This window comes from Musca autumnalis, unplaced genomic scaffold (assembly GCF_047663935.1).
Source record: "Musca autumnalis isolate F117 unplaced genomic scaffold, ASM4766393v1 scaffold_1, whole genome shotgun sequence".
Lineage (NCBI taxonomy): Eukaryota > Metazoa > Arthropoda > Insecta > Diptera > Muscidae > Musca > Musca autumnalis.
This window is the reverse complement of record NW_027411644.1, coordinates 32,132,558-32,155,572: the sequence shown is the minus strand read 5'-3', so window position 1 is coordinate 32,155,572 and position 23,015 is coordinate 32,132,558. Positions and strand designations below refer to the sequence as shown.

General features: G+C 36.1%; 6 protein-coding genes across 33 annotated transcripts in view; 3 read left to right on the top strand and 3 right to left on the bottom strand.

Annotated features, from left to right (window-relative positions):
* The window catches only part of wrd (Protein phosphatase regulatory B subunit well-rounded), a 71,156-nt gene extending 64,180 nt beyond the window's left edge, over positions 1 to 6,976 (bottom strand). For 4 of the 27 annotated variants that reach the window (XM_073971564.1, XM_073971452.1, XM_073971602.1 and 1 more), the window contains exons 1-2: positions 6,824 to 6,956; positions 6,318 to 6,719 (exon numbers count right to left, since the gene is read on the bottom strand). Coding sequence is in view for 8 of the 27 variants with exons in the window: in XM_073971602.1 (XP_073827703.1) it covers positions 6,318 to 6,377 (60 nt within the window). In the remaining 19 variants the exon portion in view is untranslated. Of the gene's footprint in view, positions 1 to 5,837; positions 6,001 to 6,209 lie in introns of those variants that run through there. The other 23 variants (XM_073971523.1, XM_073971605.1, XM_073971532.1 and 20 more) reach the window with 18 other exon arrangements.
* Positions 6,977 to 16,507: 9,531 nt separating this feature from the next.
* LOC141395469 (ubiquitin) lies at positions 16,508 to 17,156 on the top strand. Its single transcript, XM_073971364.1, has 2 exons — positions 16,508 to 16,661; positions 16,725 to 17,156. The coding sequence occupies exons 1-2, from the start codon at positions 16,614 to 16,616 to the stop codon at positions 17,052 to 17,054; spliced, it is 378 nt and encodes a 125-aa protein (XP_073827465.1). The 5' UTR covers positions 16,508 to 16,613; the 3' UTR covers positions 17,055 to 17,156.
* A 48-nt stretch (positions 17,157 to 17,204) lies between these two features.
* Prx5 (Peroxiredoxin 5) lies at positions 17,205 to 18,432 on the top strand. The gene is made up of 3 exons (XM_073971322.1): positions 17,205 to 17,394; positions 17,728 to 17,862; positions 17,922 to 18,432. Exons 1-3 carry the CDS (start codon positions 17,299 to 17,301, stop codon positions 18,249 to 18,251), a joined length of 561 nt encoding a protein of 186 aa, XP_073827423.1. The 5' UTR covers positions 17,205 to 17,298; the 3' UTR covers positions 18,252 to 18,432.
* Positions 18,430 to 19,165, bottom strand: Cbp20 (cap binding protein 20). The gene is made up of 3 exons (XM_073971337.1): positions 19,006 to 19,165; positions 18,731 to 18,948; positions 18,430 to 18,671 (listed from the first exon to the last, which is right to left on the bottom strand). The coding sequence occupies exons 1-3, from the start codon at positions 19,054 to 19,056 to the stop codon at positions 18,476 to 18,478; spliced, it is 465 nt and encodes a 154-aa protein (XP_073827438.1). The 5' UTR covers positions 19,057 to 19,165; the 3' UTR covers positions 18,430 to 18,475.
* A 269-nt stretch (positions 19,166 to 19,434) lies between these two features.
* Positions 19,435 to 21,582, top strand: LOC141395442 (uncharacterized). Of its 2 annotated transcripts, XM_073971311.1 has the most exons (7): positions 19,479 to 19,536; positions 19,734 to 19,893; positions 19,972 to 20,325; positions 20,392 to 20,571; positions 20,641 to 20,927; positions 20,986 to 21,235; positions 21,310 to 21,582. In XM_073971311.1, the coding sequence occupies exons 2-7, from the start codon at positions 19,837 to 19,839 to the stop codon at positions 21,397 to 21,399; spliced, it is 1,218 nt and encodes a 405-aa protein (XP_073827412.1). In that variant the 5' UTR covers positions 19,479 to 19,536; positions 19,734 to 19,836; the 3' UTR covers positions 21,400 to 21,582. The 2 variants fall into 2 exon arrangements, with proteins under 2 accessions (XP_073827403.1, XP_073827412.1); XM_073971302.1 differs by having other exon boundaries at positions 19,435 to 19,893.
* Positions 21,417 to 22,230, bottom strand: LOC141395467 (iron-sulfur cluster assembly 2 homolog, mitochondrial). Its single transcript, XM_073971349.1, has 2 exons — positions 22,059 to 22,230; positions 21,417 to 22,005 (listed from the first exon to the last, which is right to left on the bottom strand). The coding sequence occupies exons 1-2, from the start codon at positions 22,100 to 22,102 to the stop codon at positions 21,591 to 21,593; spliced, it is 459 nt and encodes a 152-aa protein (XP_073827450.1). The 5' UTR covers positions 22,103 to 22,230; the 3' UTR covers positions 21,417 to 21,590.
* Positions 22,231 to 23,015: the final 785 nt, after the last annotated feature.

Here is a 23,015-nt window from a genome sequence, read left to right as displayed (position 1 = left end):
CCACGCCTTAATATAGCCCCCATAGAACGGAACCTCCCGATTTTCGGTATTTTGAAGTTTGTGGCCTCCATTTTTCTCTGAAATGGCTGAAATTTGGTATTTAGTCTTCGTTTGGGGTATTTGAGTTCCCCTTCTAATTTTGTCGGTATAGGTCTACGCCTTCATATAGCCCCCATACAACGGTACCTCCCAATTTTCGTAAATCTGAAGGTTGTGACGTCAATATCCCACCGAAATGACTGAAATTTCTTATTTAGTCTTCTATGGGGTTATAAAACATTCCAGAAAAGAATTATTAGTAGTTATTAGTCTTCCTATATCCCCCTGAAGGAGACTTCTGTACATAGAAGACATCCTGAAGTGATCTTACATATATTAAAGTGTATTGGTTTTGCAACTTTAATATAGCAACTTTATGGGTACTCCATAAAAGTGGAAGTTGTGCAGAAAGTGTTTCGTACACCAATGAAAAAATAATCAGTCGGCCCAGTAGCCCATCTTCAAATTTGATGTATGATTGGAAGAATCATTACGAAGATCAAAGGTTGGAAAAAATCAATGACTCACTTTAAGAGCGGGTACCACCATGGTACAATGGTAAGCACCGGGCAAAAGCATCATACTTTCCAACGGTAGCAAAATAGCCCTTAGTGTAACGTAGGCTACATATCCTGAGTATTCCTGCCATGTAACACTTCTCTATAAGTGGTGTCCCTAGACACGCCGTTGGAACTTAGAGATAACAAGTAAAAAAGTATCAGTCGGCTTAGCCGACAGAGATATACCCTCAGCCTGTGTAAATTGAAACACTTTTTTTCACAAAAAACTTATGTATTTAGGGGATTTCAAAATTTTGGTCGTATAAACCGACAAAAATGTTGATTAGGATTAAAGTTCAAAAATTTTGCGGAAAAGGTACTTAAAGGAATGGACCGACATAGACCATGGGGGTGTCATAGGGGTTTTTTGTACCTTTCAGGCTATTTTCTCAGGAAGTAAGTATGGACTTGCCCCTAATGAAACTTGTATCTTCGTATAGGGGACAGTGAATACTAGATGTAAAAACAAAAACCAAGGCGATTCGAGAGCAGGTCCCAAACTGAACTTTTCCGAAATTTTGTGTGGGAGGTACTCGAAGGAGTTTACCGATTGAACCGACAAAAATGATGATTAAGATTAAAGTTCAAAAATTTTGCGGAAAAGGTACTTAAAGGAATGGACCGACATAGACCATGGGGGTGTCATAGGGGGTTTTTGTACCTTTCAGGCTATTTTCTCAGGAAGTAAGTATGGACTTGCCCCTAATTAAACTTATAGCGTCGTATAGAGGACTGTGAATACAAGATGTAACAACAAAAACCAAGGCGATTCGAGAGCAGGTCCTAAACTGAACTTTTCCGAAATTTTGTGTGGGAGATACTCGAAGGAGTTTACCGATTGAGTCCATATTGGAACCTCATCTAATTCTGGTAGAGACTTCATAATGTGCAAAGTATCGGTACCAAATCGGTTACTCCCTTCAAGAGTTATTGTGCGCACAAATTTTCCGAACATTTTCGAACTTTTGTGGGGGAGGTACCGGAAGGAGTGGACCGATATAATCCATATTCGAACTTGAACTAAGTTTGGGCAAAATATTACGAAATCCAAATTTTGGACGGAATCGGCAGCTCCGTTCGAGAGTTATCTTGCGCTCCAACCACTACACACGGTGTCATAGGGTTTTTTTTTGTGCCTTTCAGACTATTTTCTCAGGAAGTAAGTATGGACTTGCCCCTAATGAAACTTACAGCGTCGTATAGAGGACAGCGAATACAACTTGCTAAAACAAAAATCAAAGCGATTCGAGACCAGGTCCTAAACGGAACTTTTCCGAAATTTTGTGTGGGAGGTACCCGAAGGAGTGGACCGATTGAGTCCATATTGGAACCTCATCTAAGTTTGGTAGAAATTTCACGATATGCAAAGTATGGACCAAATCGGTTATTCCTTTCAAGAGTTATTGTGCGCACAAATTTTCCGAACATTTTCGAACTTTTGGGGGGGAGGTACCATCTTCGAACTTAAACTAAGTTTGGACAAAATATTGCGAATGCCAAATTTTGGACCGAATCGGTTGATCCGTCCGAGAGTTATCGTGCTGGCTGTCTGGAGCCAGACAGACAGACGGACGGACATTGCTAAATCGACTCCAAATTACCTGAAACACATTTCGTCCAAACATACTTGGGGTCTAAAACCATTATTTCGATGAGGCACATTTTGCCCGTATGAAAGTGTATATGGCCTCGTTAGCATAAATGGTGAGGATATAAAAAGATCCCATAACATTGAGCTAATATGAATCTGCGTGCACCCATTGATACGAGAGAAGTCTTCCGTGTCCCATCGGAGATGTCTATGGGAACATATGTATGTACTTTAAGAACTATAGATATTCAGGGTAATTATCTCGGTCATTGTGGACTTACCCTCGATAAAAATTAGACTATGACAATATGAGCTGCAAGGACTACCTGAATTGTAGGCGTGTCCCTAAACTGCACATTTGCGAACCATTTTAAAAGTTTGTGTAGTAAGTACCCGACGGCCAACAAAGACAGAACTGGTTATGTTCACTAGGAAGCGTGTTCCAACAACACTGGATAGAGTGCAGCTTCAGCTCTCGCCCGAAGCTAAATACCTTTGTATAATCCTGGACTGTCAATTACGATGGCAAAGGAATACTGAGGAGTGGGCGAAGGGAGCACTTTATTCATGCAAGAATTCTATTGGGAATTATACACTGGTTGTATAACACCGTGATGAGGCCACACTCCCTGGGCCAAAAATCGACATCCAGCATCTAAAATAGGCAAGTTACAAAGATCAGCCTCGATTCATATAATTGGAGCCGCTAGGAGCACACCCCATGCTGCTCTGAACGCAATGCTGAACTTAAGGTCTCTGCGCCTCAACATTGTCAGGCAACTCATAATGCCATAAGGCTGCATGAACAGAATCTCTGGCGCGATTGTGCCTATGGGCATGGATGTATCCTGAATGAGTCAAGTATCAATGTGAACCAATGTGGAAAACTAAGCGACTATATATCACCAGTCCTAATATTTGACGATATAGATGTCATTATCCCTAGTAGAGACGACTGGAACCGCAGTAACCCCGCTCTGGCTTTTTATACAGATGGAAGAAAGTACTGGTGCTGGCATCTACTGTGAAAGGCTAGGTCTTGGGTACAATTACAGGTTAGATAGCATCTGTAGTGTATTCCAGGCTGAAATCTTCGCGATTTGGAAGGCATCGGAATTGATAAAAAGTCTGGGTGCAGAAATCTTTGAACCGGTAACTATATTTGTGGATAGTCAAGTGGCTCTTAAGGCCATCAAATCCTGTAGCATCAAGTCTGAGGTCGTGTAGAACAGCTTTGGAAACGCTAACTACCAGGACATTGCGATTTAATGGGTAATGAAAAAGCAGAGCAATTAGCTTAGTCGAGGATCGCAGTCTACAGATCTAAGAATCGCTGACTTTATCAAACCACCCATTTGTCATTTTTCCGAAATATTGGCTCTCTGACGAAAGAGCTAGTGAATTATGGCATCATGAACCTAGGTGCAATGTGTGCATATCCATATGGTCAACTCTGTCAGCCAAAAGAACGAAGTCACTGTTGAACCTGAGTAAAGCTGAAGTTAGAGTAATGACGCTAGTTATTACTGGACACTGCTATATTGGTGACCTTGGTTTTTTAAAACTTTTTGGCCATTATTTCAGGAAGCCCATGAAAAACATTAAATAGCTGTAAACTGGACCACAATAAATACTTTCGGTAAAAATTGCATACGATCCTCGAACAAAACTTAAACAGCACATACGTCAAAAAATTGAACTTTCTTGTATTTAGGTACAAGCTTCTTGGAACTTGATGTACAATGGTGGCCACTACACTACAAAATTGCACATTTTAGAAAAATGCCTCTAAAATATTTTTTGAAAGTGAAATTAGGTTTTTTTTTTTTTGTAGCAGCATAAAAACCTACGTAGAAGCATAGGTTTGATGCTGGGTTGGCAGCCGCTGGCCGAAACACTATGGTTTCGGGTCAATCCGGTACGAAAGAACCCGCTGCCGTGGGATTTTCTGAAACTTTTCAAGTTTATAGACTCCCGAATTTCCTATGATACCGCCCGTTATAACGTCAATAGGCCAATATTACTCACCCTGGTAAGAGTCCAATCCCTACGCTCAAATGTTTGCTAATAGACGATATATCTGCACTCTAGACTCTGAATTTTATTAAATTTAAAACTGAAGTTTCTGACTCTTGCACCCATGTTCACACCCATGTTCATGCTTCGGCTTAAATGTCGTTTAGGGGCACCTCTCGGATCGGGCTGAAATTCAGGATGCCAAGGGCTGTCTTCTGTAAAAATTTCAGGCCGATCCGAGAGGTGCCCCTAAACAACCTAAAGGTGTGAAAGTACGAAATTTCCGAAATGTGAAGACCCATATCTCGGGAAGTATGGACTTCCCCCCGGAAAATTATATATCGTTGTATTCAGGATGCCAAGGGATGTCTACTGTAAAAATTTCAGCCCGATCCGAGAGGTGCCCCTAAAAAACCTAAAGGTGTGAAAGTGCGAAATTTCCGAAATGTCAAGTACGGACTTCCCCCCGGAAAATTATATATCGTTGGAATCAGGATCCCAAGGGCTACCTATGGTAAAAATTTCGGACCGATCCGAGAGGTGCTCCTAAACGACACTTGTTCCCATGCTTCTCCCCTATGACCCGCCACCCCACCGGTGAAGTACCTATGACTAATATCAGTTTAAAAATCTTACTCGCTTTTAGACTTTCCAAAAACAAAAAAAAAATAATTTGAATCATATAAAAATTATATTTTACAAATTATTGAAGATTTTTGCATGTAATTTGATTCAGTTGCATATGTTTTGACCATTAAATTTTAAGACGCGTTACGTGTATTCAATTTTTTTTCATAATTGTTGTTGTATTCGAGTAAATATTTTACAATAAGCAATAATTGCAAAAAAAATCGTAATTTCACTTAGAGACATTTTTTTCATATTCATATTATCGACTTTTTTATGGAAAAAACCGGGTCTACAAATCGGTTTTTTCTTATGTCCACTTGTATTTCCATAAGGGGTTGTATACACTGTCTATCAATGTCATATGTGCTGAAATTTTCCATCGTTATACAGTCGCAAATGTCTCCAATATTGGAAATTTTCCTTACGTCATTTAATTTTTGCGTTCACACCAGCAAAAATGCAGTGAAATTACGTCTCACAGATATGGAATGTTTTTATTTCGAGTCATATGACATTAATAGCTAGTGTAAACAGCCTCTAAGCTTTCCAATGATACCCATATTGTTACATTCGGTTCAGTACCCGGACTTTCGGGTCAAATAACCGGGTAACCGGGTCCGTCCCCAAGAAAAATATACACTCAAGTGATCAGCGCAACAATATAGACATCTGGAAAAAATTCGACAAAATCGGAGAGTTTTTACTAAACTAGAGATAAGTCTAAAACAGTTCAAATTAGCAGTATATTTTTAAGGACTTTACAGCATATTGTTTTCACAGTTTATGTTTGATCAACTGGAATGATGCATCTAACTTTACAGGGCCATGGTCGGTCTTACTGTATGACCTTGTTTATTGCACCATGGTCCAAAGTTAAATAAAAAACTACACCGATATCACGCCGGTCTCATCACTATAAACATACCACATACATACACTATAAACATACAAAATTAATACACTAATGTCAATATCGAATAACCAAAGTAACCGGATTACACCTTGTTTCTATAGCACTGTCATGTTTTCAAACAAAGCAGTGGCATTTTTAACTCCATATGTTTATTTAAAATCAGATAAATTATTATTAGAATCGCTCGCAATAAAAAATACCAAGTGAATTACAAATTGTCGCACTTTGCAGTTCCATTATCAATGAAAACACTGTAAAAGATACGTATTAGGAGAGAGTTATTTTCATCAAAACAAATGGCGGACGTAAAATAGGCAACAAGTATATGTGTGTTTGTTGTTTATATGCATGTCGGTATCATCATCACCATCACACAATAAATTATGATGAAGAGTTTTTACAGTGTATATATGAAGACAATCTGACTCTCGGGAAAATGATTTATAATGCATTTTCTTACACAGGCAAAAATCATCAATTATCTTAGTTTTTTTCTTTAATACTTAATTAACATGGTTAGTTGTCTATTTTTTGATGTTTGTATTATTTCTTTTTGTTTAATACGCACCCCCAACTTGCGGAATATCTTATTTATTTTCTCTTTTCCTCGATTTATATTTGGAAACATTAAAAAAAATATTATTCTGCAATTTAACAAATATTCTTCTATTTGTGGAATATTTGAGCACAACAGATGGAAATAATTGTAACACACGGAACGGGTGGGGGATCGTTTTCAACGCGACACACACACAGCCACACGAACGCACTTATAAACGCGTTAGTTAGCCCGTTTGTCAACCTTTTTTTGCTGTTGCTTTCAGAGTCTTCTTCGTTCTATATTCTTACAATTAAAGCGCACTATGAATTCTAGTTTCTCTTCTGTTGTTTCCTCCAATAATAATTTTTCAATAAATGTAGGACTAGGAGGAATATTTATTTGCTTTGCATTTTCAATCACCAACCAAATCTAGAAAGTTGAGAAGCAATCAAGCGATAACAATTCCTATTCAATTCTTTTTTTTAGCAAACTTTGTTTAATATTTGTAAATTTCACCTTTTTGTTAAACATACATATTAAATACACTCTAAATATATATGTTTTTAACAATTATTAGATAATTATTTGGAAAAGAAATCAAAATCGCGAATTTCTTTTTTTGCGAAAAAAAGACGACGTTTACACTGACTGACCACAGAGTAACCGAGTAACCACATAACATAAGTGGAAAAAGAAGAAGAGAGATTGGTTACCAAATTACATTGGGCAACGCATGGCGTTGTTTACTAGCCAAAATTAATTTACATCTAAATTCAGTGACGCATGGCATTATTTCAAGGAAAACATAAAACGTTTGGTCTGTTCCTTTACTTTAGAAAATGGTAAAACCGGCAAAGGTAGTAAAAGTTGTAAAATGCTTGTATGGTGTCAGAAGTAAAGGAACGCTTTTCGAGTAAAAAGTGGAAAAACTTGAAGATTCTTGAACGTAAAGGAACAGAGCTGTTATTTACATTACAGATTATTAACCCAAGTTTACACTTGCGCTCCAAAATCCACTGGATTTGACGAAATCCTGAAATACACCACGGTGTTTACACTTATTTTCAAAATTTTAATGAAATTACTGTAGTGTGGCCCGGGACTAAAATGAAGCGAAACATATGGTGTAAATGTTACTTATGGCTATATTACACCATATGCTTTTTCACATGTATGTTGTCACTTTGGGTACACTAATATACAGACCAGCTGATGTCATACATGTGAAAAAGCATATGGTATGATATAGCCATTAATTGTTTAATATGGTTGTCATACATATGTGGTCTGTTCCTTTACTTTTAAAAATGGTAAAAGTGGCAAAAGTAGCAAAAGTTGTGAACTGCGCTCATATCAATTGTATGCTTACATCAAGTAAAGGAACACTTTTCCTGTAAAAAGTGGTAAATTTTGAAGATTCTTGCACGAAAAGGAACAGAGCTAAGAAGACGAAAGTTTGGATAATCGCGGTCCACACTAGAGTGATTTCATTACAAAAATTTAATGAAATTAGGTTTTCTTTGTTCGAGTTCCCCACAACATCAATTTCATGATATTACTCTACTAGGGAAGCATAATTCTAATTATAATCTATTGTGGACCGGGACATAGAAAGCAGGGCGAAATAAACACAATAAACGTTTGAGTCATGTTTATATCCCGTTTACATATAATCGGATTTAATAAATTCATTGGGTTTCAAATGTCTGTACGATAACCCAAATGTTTGTACAAATTTGCACAAACTTTTACAAAATGTTGTTCGATAACAAACTTGTTCAGTAAAAGAGAATTGAGAAATTTTGCAAGTAGTTGCAAGAACTTGCAAAAACTTTTTACTTGCAAAGTTATCGAACAGGCATAATGTCACTACAGCTATTTCATGATTTTACTCCACTATGGAACTCGATCTAGAAACGCATAATTTCATATTTTTATTTTTTTATTTAATGAAATCACTCGAGTGTGGACCGGGACTTGGGTATACATCAAATAAATCATCATAACCCTGCGTTTACAAAAGACAGGACAGTTGACTTCATGTATTGATTGTCAAAAACCCAAAACTTGCCTCTGTGACGTAGGCGTACAGACAACTGTAAAAACAGTTGTAAAATTATGAATGAAAATCATAGATTTCTCTTTGTTTTCCGTTCACATATTTTGTTTTTGTACCTATTCTTTTGTTTTCAACACATTTAAATTATCATCTCACTTCTTTTTTCAAAAAATGTCAAAAATTTGTTAACCCTACTGTCTATGAAAAAATGATGGACAGCTGGGAGACAAACGACAAATGTATGTATGTGTTAGTAAATCAGAGTTGTATTTGAAGACAAACTGTCTGGTGTAAACGCCTAGTAAAGCTTAAAAAAGGCTCTAATATAAATGGTGTTTTAGCGTATTTTCTGGGAAAAGAATAGAGGACACTTATGCTTGGTTTACATTACGAAATCCACTCGATTTCAACTGTCAATTCCTTTCCGTATACGTCAAATGAAAACTCATCTGAAATCCATTGGATTCCGTTTGACGTTTAATCAATGGAATTGACAGTTGAAATCGATTGGATTTCGTAAATGTAAACCAAGCATTAGGGACTGTTTCACTATGTTGAAAATGAATGCGAACGAAAAAGCCTAAACTTTGCTTTTCATGGTAATACTGACTTTGTTTTTGCTTCGAAACGACTACAAAACTTGAAAATCGTATGCTTGGTTTACATTTACGAAATCCAGTCGATTTCAACTGTCAATTCCATTGCTTAAACGTCAAATGAAATCCAATGGATTTCAGATGAGTTTTTATTTGACGTATACGCAAAGGAATTGACAGTCGAAATAGAGTAGATTTCGTAAATGTAAACCAAGCAATACACAAGTTTCATGGTAGAACAAATATAAGGTAAAGTAAACACTACAACAAATACATCTCAACAACAACCACATAGATATTTGTTTTTGTTTGTAACGCTAGTGTCAAAAGTATATGTAAACAAAATAAGGAAATATTATTCTTTTGCCAGAAATGATGCAAAACTTTACTGAAACGTTTATTGTGTTTTCAGCTTTAATTTGATTATACCCCGGTTACACTATTGAAGGTTAACCCACTGGGTTTAATAGATCCAGTGGGTTAATCTTTGCTGGTTACACTTAGCTTTTCAAGGATATAAACTGTCAGCTGATGTTTGTTTACGTATACATACAAAATAACTAATAAAGTCGTGTTTTACACTTTTGCAATTTCTCGTATGACAATTTCTCATATTGGTATATTTTACACACAGGGATACATTTTTGTATCATGGTATCAAGCGTACTTTTTGTTTAAAAAAGTGTCTAAAGTAAAAAAATAAATAATTTTATGATTTTCAAATGACTTTAGATTTATTAACTCCATAAAATCTCATGCGACCAATCGTAAACGTGTAAAACACGACTAACTCTGTTGCAAAAACAGTTGCAACTTTTGGTACTTTTTGAGTAGAGTTGGATTTTTTTGCACAAATACCGAATACAACTCTGTATTTTTGGTGGATTTGTGCCGGATTTAAAATAAACCCAGTCGTGAGTGGATTTAATTTTTGTATGGCAAATCTGGTCAGATTTGACCAGATTAAGCAATAAATCCTCATGAAGTGGGTTAACCCGGCAAAAAGCTGTAGTGTAACCGTGCTATTAGATTATTAATAATGCATTTTGACAGCTGGTATGTTTATCAACCGTTTTGATGTAACATGATGTTACGAGTATAATAGGCTCTGTCACCTAAAATTTTTCGAAGTATTTACATGCAATGGAATTGATTTTTAGTGCAAGTATTTAGAGCAAACACGATATTTGACGTCAACTAATAGACCTTGTATTTTAGCAATTATGCGCACTTTTATTTTACATATGTGTTATCACTTTGCATATACCTTCTTTATATAAAAAGTGACAACCCATATGTAAAAAACATATCGTGTAAAGTACCCATTAGTTGTCGTAATCCATGCATTTACGTTATATGAATATAGCTTCGTTCCCGTACTTTTTAATAGAAAAACTCGTAAAAGAGAGAACTGTAAAAATAGCCCTGTTCCAGAACTAAAAAGTTTTTACAATTTTTACCACTTTTACACATTTTGCGTTCCCGTACACAAAATTTATATGAAAATCGTTTACGACTTTTACAACTTTTACGACATTTACCACTTTATAAAGTACGGGAACAGGCCAAATGTTTTCTCACACAAAAGTTTTTTGAAATAGTTCGAGAACGGAAAAATGGAAAATGCGTCAAAAAAACTGGAACAAATGTCAAAGTCGGCGTATCAGCCAATCAGACGCCGGCAGCCATGTTACTATTTTTTACAAGCCCAAATTTGTCGAGTAAAAAGTTTTTAAAGAGAGCGCCATTCAGCGGCATTTTTATTTAAAGAGAAGTGAACATTTTACAACTTTTTTGTGTACGGGAACGGGTTTTCGGGTAAAATGTGTAAAAGTCGTAAAAGTTGTAAAAACTTTTTAGTTCTGGAACAAAGCTTATGCCTTGGGCACGCGTTAACGTCTTATGCCCGTAATTTCTACGCGTAGTTATCTATAAGTTCATAGATATCCCCCGTGTAAGCAAAATTTCATAATTTCAAACCATAGGTAACGTTACCGGGTCGAAAACGGCCGTGTTAGTCCCAATTTATATTGGGCGAGTTTACTTGCGGCAATTGTCAGTTTGTAGGTGAGAGAGGGTGCTGAGAGGCAAAGGGTTACCATATGCCTCACCTCTCTCTGCTACAAAATGACAATTGCCGCAAGTAAACTCGCCCAATGTAAATTGGGACTATCTTACACTAAGGATTTTGCCTGGTTGATCGTTGCCAATGTGTTAAAAATTGTAAAACACTTATATGTGGCAATGTTTTTACGAAATCATTTATGAAAATCACCAATTTTACCACATGCTTTCAAAATTTACACGCCTCGGTAAATGGCACGTAGAAATTACCAAACGCGTAGGTAAAGATAACTAATAGGTAGCTTCCTACCCGGTTACCTGTAGTGCAATTCTCCAACACATTTTTTGAGTTACCGACAAAAATCGGTAAAATTAAAATGCTTATAAATTCGGTAATTAATGATATTTTTTGGTAAGTTAGCAGCCAAAAGAAAGCAGTCGTAAAGTTCTACCAATAGCAACAATGTTGTCAACTTTTATTTGAATTTTTCATTCATAATTTTTCATTTTAATTTTGCCGACATTTGTCGGTAACTCAAAAACTGAGTTAGAGAATCGCACTACTGGGGCTAGAAATTACGGGCATTAAAACAACAACTACCTAAATATAGTGAAAAAAAAATGTTGGCAACACTTTTCGCGTGATTGTTACTCTTATCTCTTATGTTACACGCTAAAACTTTCATACGAAACTTTCCCATTATTTTGGCGTTCATAGATCGAGTTCCATACAAAAGTAATTTTATGAAATTACTGTAATGGGGAACTCGACCTAAGAACGCCAAAATAATGGGAAAGTTTCGTATGAAAGTTTTAGCGTGTAACATAAGAGTATGTTACACGCTGAAACTTTCATACGAAACTTTCCCATTATTTTGGCGTTCTTAGGTCGAGTTCCCCATTACAGTAATTTCATAAAATTACTTTTGTATGGAACTCGATCTATGAACGCCAAAATAATGGGAAAGTTTCGTATGAAAGTTTTAGCGTATAACATAAGAGTTAGTTGCTCTGTTCCTTTACGTGTCTGAGGTTACCATTTCTTACCATTTTTAACCTGTAAAGTGTTCCCTTACTTTTAATAGCTTAGTCCCAATTTACATTAGGCGAGTTTACTTGCGGCAATTGTCAGTTTGTGGGTGAGAGAGGGGGCTGAGAGGCAAAGGGTTACCATATGCCTCACCTCTCTCTCCATCAAAATGACAATTGCCGCAAGTAAACTCGCCTAATGTAAATTGGGACTTAGTCCCAATTTACATTAGGCGAGTTTACTTGCGGCAATTGTCAGTTTGTAGGTGAGAGAGGGGGCTGAGAGGCAAAGGGTTACCATATGCCTCACCTCTCTCTCCCTCAAACTGACAATTGCCGCAAGTAAACTCGCCTAATGTAAATTGGGACATACAATTTATATGATAGCAGTTTGCCACTTTTACCATTTTCTGCCACTGTTACCATTTTTAAAAGTAAAGGAACAGACCATTTATGATTCGATTCATGGCACAGTTTACATGTTCTTTTATTTTCCACACATTTCAATTATTGTGTGTGTTCGTTTACTTACAATTTGTACAAATTGTTACTGGATGTTGTTCGTTTACGTTTACAGTACCATGCAAAATACCTTAGTCGGTTACAAGAAGTTACTGTATAGGAATTCTGTAGCTTTTATCGATTGTTGTTGTTAAAATTTCTTTTGTTTTTGTAACAACTACAAAACAAACAAATAAAATTGTTGTAAAATATACAATGAGTAAAGTTGTTAAAAAGTTACGGAATAGGGGGGCTGGACTTGTACAAATTTGTACAAATTATTGAGTAAACGAACAGACCTATTATTTCACTTTATTTAAATGTCAAAAATTCTGTATCCCTATACTACGTTTAAATTTATGAAATCCACTCAATTTTAACCGTCAATTCATTTGCGTATACGTCAAATGAAAACTCATCCGAAATCCATTGGATTTCATTTGACGTTTATGCAATGGAGCTGACAGTTGAAATCGAGTGGATTTCGTAAATGTAAACTTATAGTACATTTACATTTACGAAATCGAGTCGATTTCAACTGTCTATTCCTTTGTGTATACGTCAAATGAAATCTCATCTCAACGTGTAAGCAATTGAATTGACAGTTGAATAAAAGTTGACAGCACTGTTGCTATCGGTAGAACTTACTGGTAGTGTTGGGCAATCTCGTTCATTGAGCGGATCGATCTTTTTCATTCCGTTCACCAAAAAGATCCGGGTCGTTTACTTCGTTCGTTGGCTCTTTTTCGTTCAACAATACATTTGACTGTATTATTTTCTTTTGAAGCCGTTCGTTCTCTGCTGCATATGACTCTGTCGCTCTTTTCACCGAATCGTTCTATTGAAAATGTTCGTTCACGAATGACACATTGTGTGCTAATGGGGGTGGTTTTGTTTCTGAACGTAGTGGTGGTGGTTTTGACATGAAAGAACCAGATGAACGAATGAACGAGGTGAGTTACTGAGCGAGAGTATCTCTCTGAATCATTGTTTGTCCCAATTTACATTAGGCGAGTTTACTTGCGGCAATTGTAAGTTTGTAGGTGAGAGAGGGTGCTGATATGCAAAGGGTTACCATATGCCTCACCCCTCTCTCCTACAAAATGACAATTGCCGCAAGTAAACTCGACCAATGTAAATTGGGACTTTGTTTTGTGTGGAAATTTGTGCTGTTTGCTCTAACGCAGCGTTTGTTTAGAGTTTGACTGCAAAACCAATGCTGCTAATTTTGTAAGCAGCAATGACTCGTCCATCGGGGATCTAAATGAACGATATAAAAGAATGGGCTGGATACGGATCCGTTCGTTCTTTTCACGGAATCGTTCCTTTGAGCCGGTTCGTTCATGAACGACGCAACTCTACTTACTGGACGTTTACACTAGGCAATTTGTCTTCAAATACAACTCTGATTTACTAACACACACACATACATTTGTCGGCTATCTCCCAGCTGTCCAGCTGTTCACAGACAGTCGGGTTAAGAAATTTTTGACATTTTTGTAAAAATAAGTGAGATAATAATTGAAATGTGTAAAAAAAGGACATGACAATAACAAAATATGTGAAGGGATGACAAAATGAAATCGATGATTTTCATTCATAATTTTACAACTGTTTTTGCAGTTGTCGGGACGCATACGTCACAAAGGCAAGTTTTGGGTTTTTGACAATCAATACATGAGCTCAATGACTGTCCTGTCATGTGTAAACCATCACCTTATGGGTACTTTACACGATATGTTTTTTACATATGAGTTGTCACTTTGCATATACATTTTGTATGGGAGAAGTAACAACTCATATGTAAAAAACATATCGTGTAAAGTACCCATTACTAATTGGTCTGTTCCTTTACTTTTAAAAATGGTAACAGTGGCAGAAAATGGTAAAAATGGTAAACTGCTATCATATAAATTGTATCTCTTGTGTCAGACACTGAAAATAACACATGAAAATATTTTAGCTTTTAGAAGAGAGCGGAGGTGAAGGAGATCCCTTGTTCCCTTCTTACCCATAAGCTCAAAACATTTTCATGAAAATTTTCATAGTCTGGCACAAGACTATGCTATTAAAAGTAAGGGAACACTTTACAGGTTAAAAATGGTAAGAAATGGTAACCTCAGGCACGTAACTAGGCGTTTACACTAGACAGTTTGTCTTCAAATACAACTCTGATTTACTAACACATACATACATTTGTCGTTTGGCTACCAGCTGTCCATCATTCTTTCACAGACAGCCGGGTTAACAAAATTTTGACATTTTTTGTAAAAATGTGTGAGATAATAATTGAAATGTGTTGAAAACAAAAGAACATGAACAAAAACAAAATATGTGAACGGAAAACAAAAGGAATTCGATGATTTTCATTCATAATTTTACAACTGTTTTTGCAGTTGTCTGGACGCCTACGTCACAAAGGCAAGTTTTGGGATTTTGACAACCAATACATGAAGTCAACTGTCCTGTCATTTGTAAACGCAGGGTAAAGGAACAGAGCAAATTGCATAAATGATGCAATTAGTTAAGGCCTGCGTACATAAGCTGCCTTGCCTGCTTACCTTGCTTACTTCTGATAAAAGAATAAAAAAGAAAAGGGCAACCCAGTTCGAAATTTCCTCGGCCTTCTTTATTCTTTTATTTTTATTATGTCAAAAATGAAGCAGGAAAGCAAGGTAATCAGGCAGAGCAGCTTATGTACGCAGGCCTTTAGTCCCAATTTACATTGGGCGAGTTTACTTGCGGCAATTGTCATTTTGTAGGAGAGAGAGGTGAGGCATATGGTAACCCTTTGCCTCTCAGCACCCTCTCTCACCTACAAACTGACAATTGCCGCAAGTAAACTCGCCTAATGTAAATTGGGACTAAGGTGATTAATGGCTATATTACACCATATGCTTTTTCACATGTATGACATCAGCTGGTCTGTATATTAGTATACACAAAGTGACTACATACATGTGAAAAGCATAAGGTGTAATATAGCCATAAGTTGTCAACATTTTTTTGTTTACATTTTAGTACGAACAATTCAAGATAACGATGAATTTGACAAATAGGATGAAAACAGCTGGCCTTGTATACTGCGCCATGAATTGAATCATGAAAACAATCACACGAAAAGTGTTGCAAAATTTTTTCAATATATTCAGGTAAGCTTCGTTCCCGTACTTTTTAATGGTAAAACTCGTAAAAGAGAGAACTGCAAAAAATTTGTTCTTACACACAACTTTTCTGAAATAGTTCGGGAACGGAAAAATGGAAAATACGTCAAAAAAACTGGAACAAATGTCAAAGTCGGCGTATCAGCCAATCAGAATTCAAATGAATTAGGCAGCATTTGAATTAGGTAGTACTTGGCCTTTAGTCTTTTACATGAAATTGAGCGTGAAAAAAGCGGCGTATTTCATTCTGTTCACACTTTTAATGCGTGCCGATAGCCCGATAGCAACTGTGGTCCTAATACATATAATATATAAACCGCATTTGGTGTGGACACAAACACAAACTTTTCAATATCAACGGGCTTGTCTGAACATCGACTTACCCAATGATTACACATACATGTGTGAACGTTCGAAAAAAAATTAAAGTTACTTTCAAAGCACTTAAGCTGTAAACAGATACAACGTTTGATTAAAGTTTTGCGTTGGGCGTCGAGAAAAAAACAACAACAGGGCGACGACGACACCAAAGTCCAGCGTTTATCTGTTTGTCGGCATATATTTCAAATGAATTTGAATTTTTCGGCATCATGCCCAACAGTGTAAAAACGGCCAAAACGACACAAAACTTTACCCAAACGTTGTATGTGTTTCCAGCTTTACATTGATTACTGACACGGAATTTTATCGGCAGTGAGGTTGTTAGTTGCTGAGGCATTGAATATGTGTGATTGTATTGGTATTTTTCGAACTGACACTTGCATGTGTAAACGGGGGGTATCCAGAAACCGATTACCTGAATTAAGATTCACACCTGTAAATCTCTGTATATAGCAACGAGCTATAAATCCCTAATTGCTATTGGGAATATTTACAAGGAGAGCTGCTGAAAAAACCATAAATAACAATAATGCAAATTATTATTAAAGTATTGAAAGGACAGGATTGTAACTTGGAAGTAAGTAGTGACCACTGTATTTTATAATCCAATGGTGACACATCGTGATTTCCCATTTTACAGGTTACACCAGCCACGACGATTTATGAGGTCAAGCAAGAAATCGAAAAGCGACTGGGCATTGCTGTGGGTTCACAGAAGATATTGATACTTGGACGCACATTAAACGATGACCAGCCAATTTCTGCGTATCCAAACATTAAGGACGGAACAAAACTAAATTTGATAGTTATTAAACAAGACATTAAGGATATTATTCATCGCTCTTTCCGCAAGTACTACAATGAGACACAATCTGCTACTCTTACCAAGGAATTTATGCTGGACTTTGAAAAGAAACTTAAGGGATTTAGTCTGGATGATATAGAGCGTTTATCAGATCATATTGTTTGATTTTTTAGATTATTTTTCAACCTGAAATTGCCAGCTGTGTTTTGTTTCTTCTTTATTTTCCTATTTTCCATCGCTTTTCAATAAAACAAATGTAAAATAAAAGAAGGTTGGCAACAATGCCATTTCGCGTTTCTTCCTAATTATTGATTATGACATTCTGCCAAAATCACCAAACATATGGTTGTTGTATACTATATGCACCAGCTCAGATATCATTTAGAAGAAACGAGAGAAGGTGAGAAAAATGCAAATTGTCGGTCGTGCTTTATTCCAAAATTTGTCGAAGTTGCAATCGATACGTCAAATCTCTACATCGTTGAAAGCAATGGCTCCCATTAAGGTAAGATCCGGAAATGAAATTCACATGTCTTTATTTATGGTTTTTGGGGAAAAAGGGTTGTACCTTGCATTATGTAATTGTTGCGGAAGTTAATTAAGAAGTTGAATGAAAATTGCAATTATGTTAATCTGAAAATAATATCAGTCGCAAAAGTTCTGATTTAGAACTTGCTGGCAACATAATTCCTCTTCACATGCATCGGTTATGAGGAATCTTGACTGTTTCAGAATAAAAATGTACCTATAGTATTCTTTATACTAGAAGAAACCCAAAGCGATCTGCTTTCTCTGGTCACAATTAACCACTAAAAAAACTTTATATTTCTGTTCAAAGGTCGGCGAAAAATTGCCCTCTGTGGATCTGTTTGAAGATTCTCCAGCCAATAAAATCAATACCGGTGATTTGACATCCGGAAAGAAAGTTGTAATCTTTGGCGTCCCTGGGGCATTCACTCCCGGTTGCTCCAAGGTAATTTAACACACATCTAAGCTTTAGAATATCTCTCAAAACTTTTCATTTAATTGTAGACCCACTTACCCGGATATGTATCGTCAGCCGACAGCTTGAAATCTCAACAAAAAGTTGATGAAATTGTGTGTGTATCAGTAAATGATCCTTTCGTCATGTCTGCTTGGGGCAAGGAACACAATGCTGCCGGTAAAGTACGCATGTTGGCCGATCCATCCGCCGCTTTTGCCAAAGCCTTGGATTTGACCATTGACTTGCCTCCGTTGGGCGGAGTACGTGCTAAGCGTTTCTCTATGGTAGTTGAGAATGGTCAAGTGGTGGAATTGAATGTTGAACCCGATGGTACCGGTTTAAGCTGCTCTTTGGCCAATAATTTGGGTAAAAAATAAAGAGATTAAAACAATTATGCAATTTAATTGCATTTTTTAAAATGCATTATCAAATAAATATCTATTATAGACGTAGAACGTGTAAGCAGTCAATTGAGCTATTAAAAAATATGTATGTATTTGAAGTGTAGGCTATATAAACTGTAGAGATGGATAAAAATAAAGAAAACAAAATTCATAATTTTTATGGTTATTTTTTATTTAAAAATACAAAACTAGCCTAATTAACATTTCGGTACGATTTCTAATTTTTGTGATAGTAATTTGCCATAACCACCTCTACCGGCATCATAGTCTGTACGATATTCATCACGTACTTGGCCACCTGTTTTGCCACGACCATATTGACGGCCCTCTATAAATCCTGCATCCCAATCTACACGTATCAAGCGATCGTCAAGTCTTGTGCCATTAACATATCTGGAAATACATTGACGCAACTTAATAAATTGCTACAATTTTCAGTAAAAAACACTCACCTCATTGCCGTCTCAGCATCAACCCGTGTATAATATTCCACAAAACAAAATCCACATGGTGTCTTTTTGTACTTATCCAAACCCATAATTATACGTCTAACTTCTCCACATCTTGAAAAAAGTTCATGGATTTGTTCCTCGGTCGTGTAAAATGACATATTACCCACATATAATGTGGTTGATTCCCTCAGAGATCGTTCTTGTTCCGAGCGGGAACCCTGCGTAAAAATTGTATTTTATAGCTGGATTTTCAAATAAAGTGGATTTTTACTTACTTTGAAGTGCTGGTCGCGGTAAGAGCTAAGTTCAATAGAACTTCCCGACATTTTTAAGGTCCTTTTCTTCTAGAATAGTGTAAAAAATTGTTTACTCGTAAACTAAACGCTAATGAACGCCACCGCTTTCATATGTCAATTTTAGACAACAGTACATCCATATGTTGGTGATGCCAACTTAGTTTTGTTAAAAAACGGTACTTTTACATAGAAATAACAACAATGTAAAAACAACCGATGAAATTTAATTCGTGTTCATGGTCATATAAATTCGAAGAATGACAAATTCCAAAACAAGTTGACCAATTTCTAATGAGGGAAATTATATTTTCCTCCAAATGTTTTATTTTTAGAGGTAATGTAGAAAAAATAGCAAATTAGCCAAACATCGCTAAAACTTTTTCCATAAAAAAACACCAAATTCGCCTTACTGTTGCCAACTTTATAAAATGAAAAGTGAAAACAAAAATGACAGTTTGTACAGCTGTTAAAAAGAGAGAGGGCTAGATTTATTAATCTCCTTTTTATGGAGTAATTATTAAAAAAAATATATTCTTTTCTAATTGTTGGACAATTTAAAATGATATATAGTTATTTTGTGGACTATGTAGACTTTTTCCAGTAATCGTGAATAAAAATTATACAAACAAACAGTGTTGTATTCTTGTATTCTGTTGAGTTAATCACACCTGAAAGAAGTAATTTTGTTGCATTTCACTTTGCCGTAGAAATTAAACAAACAAAATACTGCTATTGTTGTTGGAAGAGCAAAAACTCTATGATAAAATGTCTATGTGGATCTATTACTAATAACTATTCTATGCCAAAAATATGGAGGGATTTGTTGCTGAAGATAAATATCAAAAGTTAGCCAGTGAGTATGCAAAGGTAAGTCGGTCAGTCATCATGTTGGCAACAACAAAAACGCCCTAAATTAATTCCCTTAAATTGCATTGTACTATTTAGATAAGAGCTCAAGCTTCAGTGCTACGCAAGGGTATACTGGAAGAGCAATCGAAAAATTCAAATCTTCGAGATCAGTTAAAGCAGAAAGAGCTAGAGGCCAGGCGGGCAGAACAAGAAATAGATTCTTTGGGTTTCCGTAATAAACAATTGGAACATCGGGTTGCCGCTTTGCAAGATGAATTGGTCACGACAGAGGCACGGAAAAAAGACAAAGACAAGAAACGCCATCTACACGACAAAAATGATGCAGCACACACAAATTCCATGACCAACAAGGCGGATACCTCACAGGATGCATTGATCTTTGAGGAGTTGCAAAAGAAAATTATGGAAAATGCTGAACTAACTTCACAGGTATGACCATAGGCGCCAATTTTCTAAAAAGTACGAAAACTACATCTACAAATTCTCCCGTTTTAGATTGATGACAAAGAGAGAAGTCTCCAATTACATGCTGAGCGTATTAGAAACATGGAAGAGACCCTTGAAAAACGCAACATTGAGCATGCTGATAATGAAAAACGACTACGCAAAGATATTGAGGCGTTACAATCACGAAATCAAGAGTTGGAGACCAAACTTGTTGAAGCCGCGAGCATGGTGAGAATCAATTTTCAAGATATTTCCATTGACTTTTGTTATTTGATCATACTTATAATGTTTCACCAGTTGGGCAGTGAAGATGCTTTAAGTGCATCGGGCAGTGAAAATACACCTTTACACAATCATCATCATAGCTCTCATCAATCGGAAATTGAAAGTCGTATTCAGACATTGGAACAAGAAGTTGCACATTGGCGTGCACAATACGAGTTAAGTAAGCTCTATGCTGAATCTCTGAATGTAGCTGAAACAAGTTTGCTATGCAAAGAAGAAAATAGAGCAAATTCCTCTTGTAGTAGTACAACAACAGCTGCAGGCCTTACTATTATACCCTCGTTTTCAGATGGCAAGAGGTGGGTTTCTCATCTATTTATTTTTTGTGTTCCAATCCAATTCTTCCACTCCTTTCAGCAAAAGAGATTCGGGAAAAGATCACCATGCAATGCCATGCAGCAAAGAACTATTAATTTTCAATCATCTAAGCAAAAAGTTGGAAGATCTGCTTAAGGATAAAGTTTGGGCCGAATCGAAAGTTCGCAGTGTAGAAACTGAGGTTGATAATTTACAAGTTTGTCTCGAAAATGCAACACAAGAACTGAAAAACAAAGACGAGCAAATTGAAAGCATTAATCAAGCATTACATTTATTGGAAGAAGATATGGTAAAAACTATAGATTTAAATCATTCGCATCATTAAATAAATACTTTCTAACCATCTTCCATTTCATTTTACAGACCACTACAAGAGTAAATTATGATGAACAGATTAGTGTTCTTACCGAACAGATTATTAGCCTGAGTGAACAGCTGGCCGCCAGTAAATAATGAAGTAGCATGCCGTGTAAATTAGTGACAAAATATTTTTAGTCAAGAGTTGTGTATTTATTTATGTAATAAGCGCGCTTTTTTGACCAGTCTCTACTACTAGACTGGTCCTATTAATTTATAATTGTAAACAACAAATAAAACTTCTTTGTATATAATAATAACTAAACATAGTTAAACAAATAACAATTCTAATCCAATTTAATGGCAAAAGATGATCCACAAGAACAACCCTGTTCAGCTTTGGGATTAGCTAACATACGAAAACCGGAACGTATCAATTCTGTATGATAGTCTACTGTGGCTCCGTTACAATATTCCAATGAAACATTGTCGATGACAACTTTTGCATCATCTTTACCAAACTGCAAATCATCTTCATTCATTTTAGTGTCCAGATCGAATTTATACTGAAAACCTGAACAGCCACCACCTTCTACAGTAATACGCAAAAAACTGCCATCTGCACATATTTCCTTTAGCCTCTTTAAGCATGAATCACTAATACCAAGTTTTTGATCGGATGTTGTGGCTGATGATTCTGCTGCCTTTGAGAAGTTTTTGGAGTTCAAGGCCTGCACCGTAACTCGTTGATGTAAACAAAGACTGTAAAAAATATCTTAAAATCATGTTGGTTTGTGTTATTTTTAAATACATACCATCTTTGTCCGGGTCTTACGAGATTTCTCAACAGGGATGCCATTTTTATAATATATTTTACTTTTCACAATTGAATTTCGTTATATTTATGCAATTCAATTTTCACAATAGCCGAAGAAATGTAAACACGAAATTGACGGCTACCGCAAAATCAGCTGTTACTTTCTCTCTGGCTTCTTGTAATGTAACGGATGGCAAGTGTAACGTTGCCAACTTACATCTAATATAAGCTTTGTTCCCGTACTTTTTTAATAGTAAAACTCGTAAAGGCCTACGTACATAAGCTGCCATGCCTGATTGCCTTGCTTGCTTCTGATAAAAGAATAAACAAAGATGTCAATATTATAAGATAGGAAAAGTCAATTGTTAAAAATTAACTGTAGGTGGAGTTAACCTCTGTTGCTACGACATCATAGCAACATTCTGTTAAACGAAAACTGTTATTCATTGGAATATTGACAAGAAAAACATTAAAACTCAAGTTTGACGGCATTCGCTTTTGATTTTTTCATTGAATGAACAATAAAAAAAGAAAAGAAATAAATTTCAGCCACAAAACACGACGTTAATGTTTTCTGCCGCGAGAAATGGGAATCAAAAACGATTGGCATTGCTGTTATCAATTCCAGTGAGTTGTGTAGCCATCTGTAACCAAAATATGGAACTATTAGCATATGTTTTTGGAAAATGCATTTGTTCGGGTCTTTATTGCTATACGTCTTTGGAATAAAAAAGAAAAGGGCAACCCAGTTCGAAATTTGCTCGGCCTCCTTTATTCTTTTATTTTTATTATGTCAAAAATGAAGCAGGAAAGCAAGGCAACCAGGCAAAGCAGCTTATGTACCTAGGCCTTAAAAGAGAGAAAGAGAGAAAAATTGTTGTCACACAAAAGTTTTTTCAAAAAGTTCGGGAACGCAAAAATGAAAAAAAAACGTCAAAAAAAGGTGGAACAAATG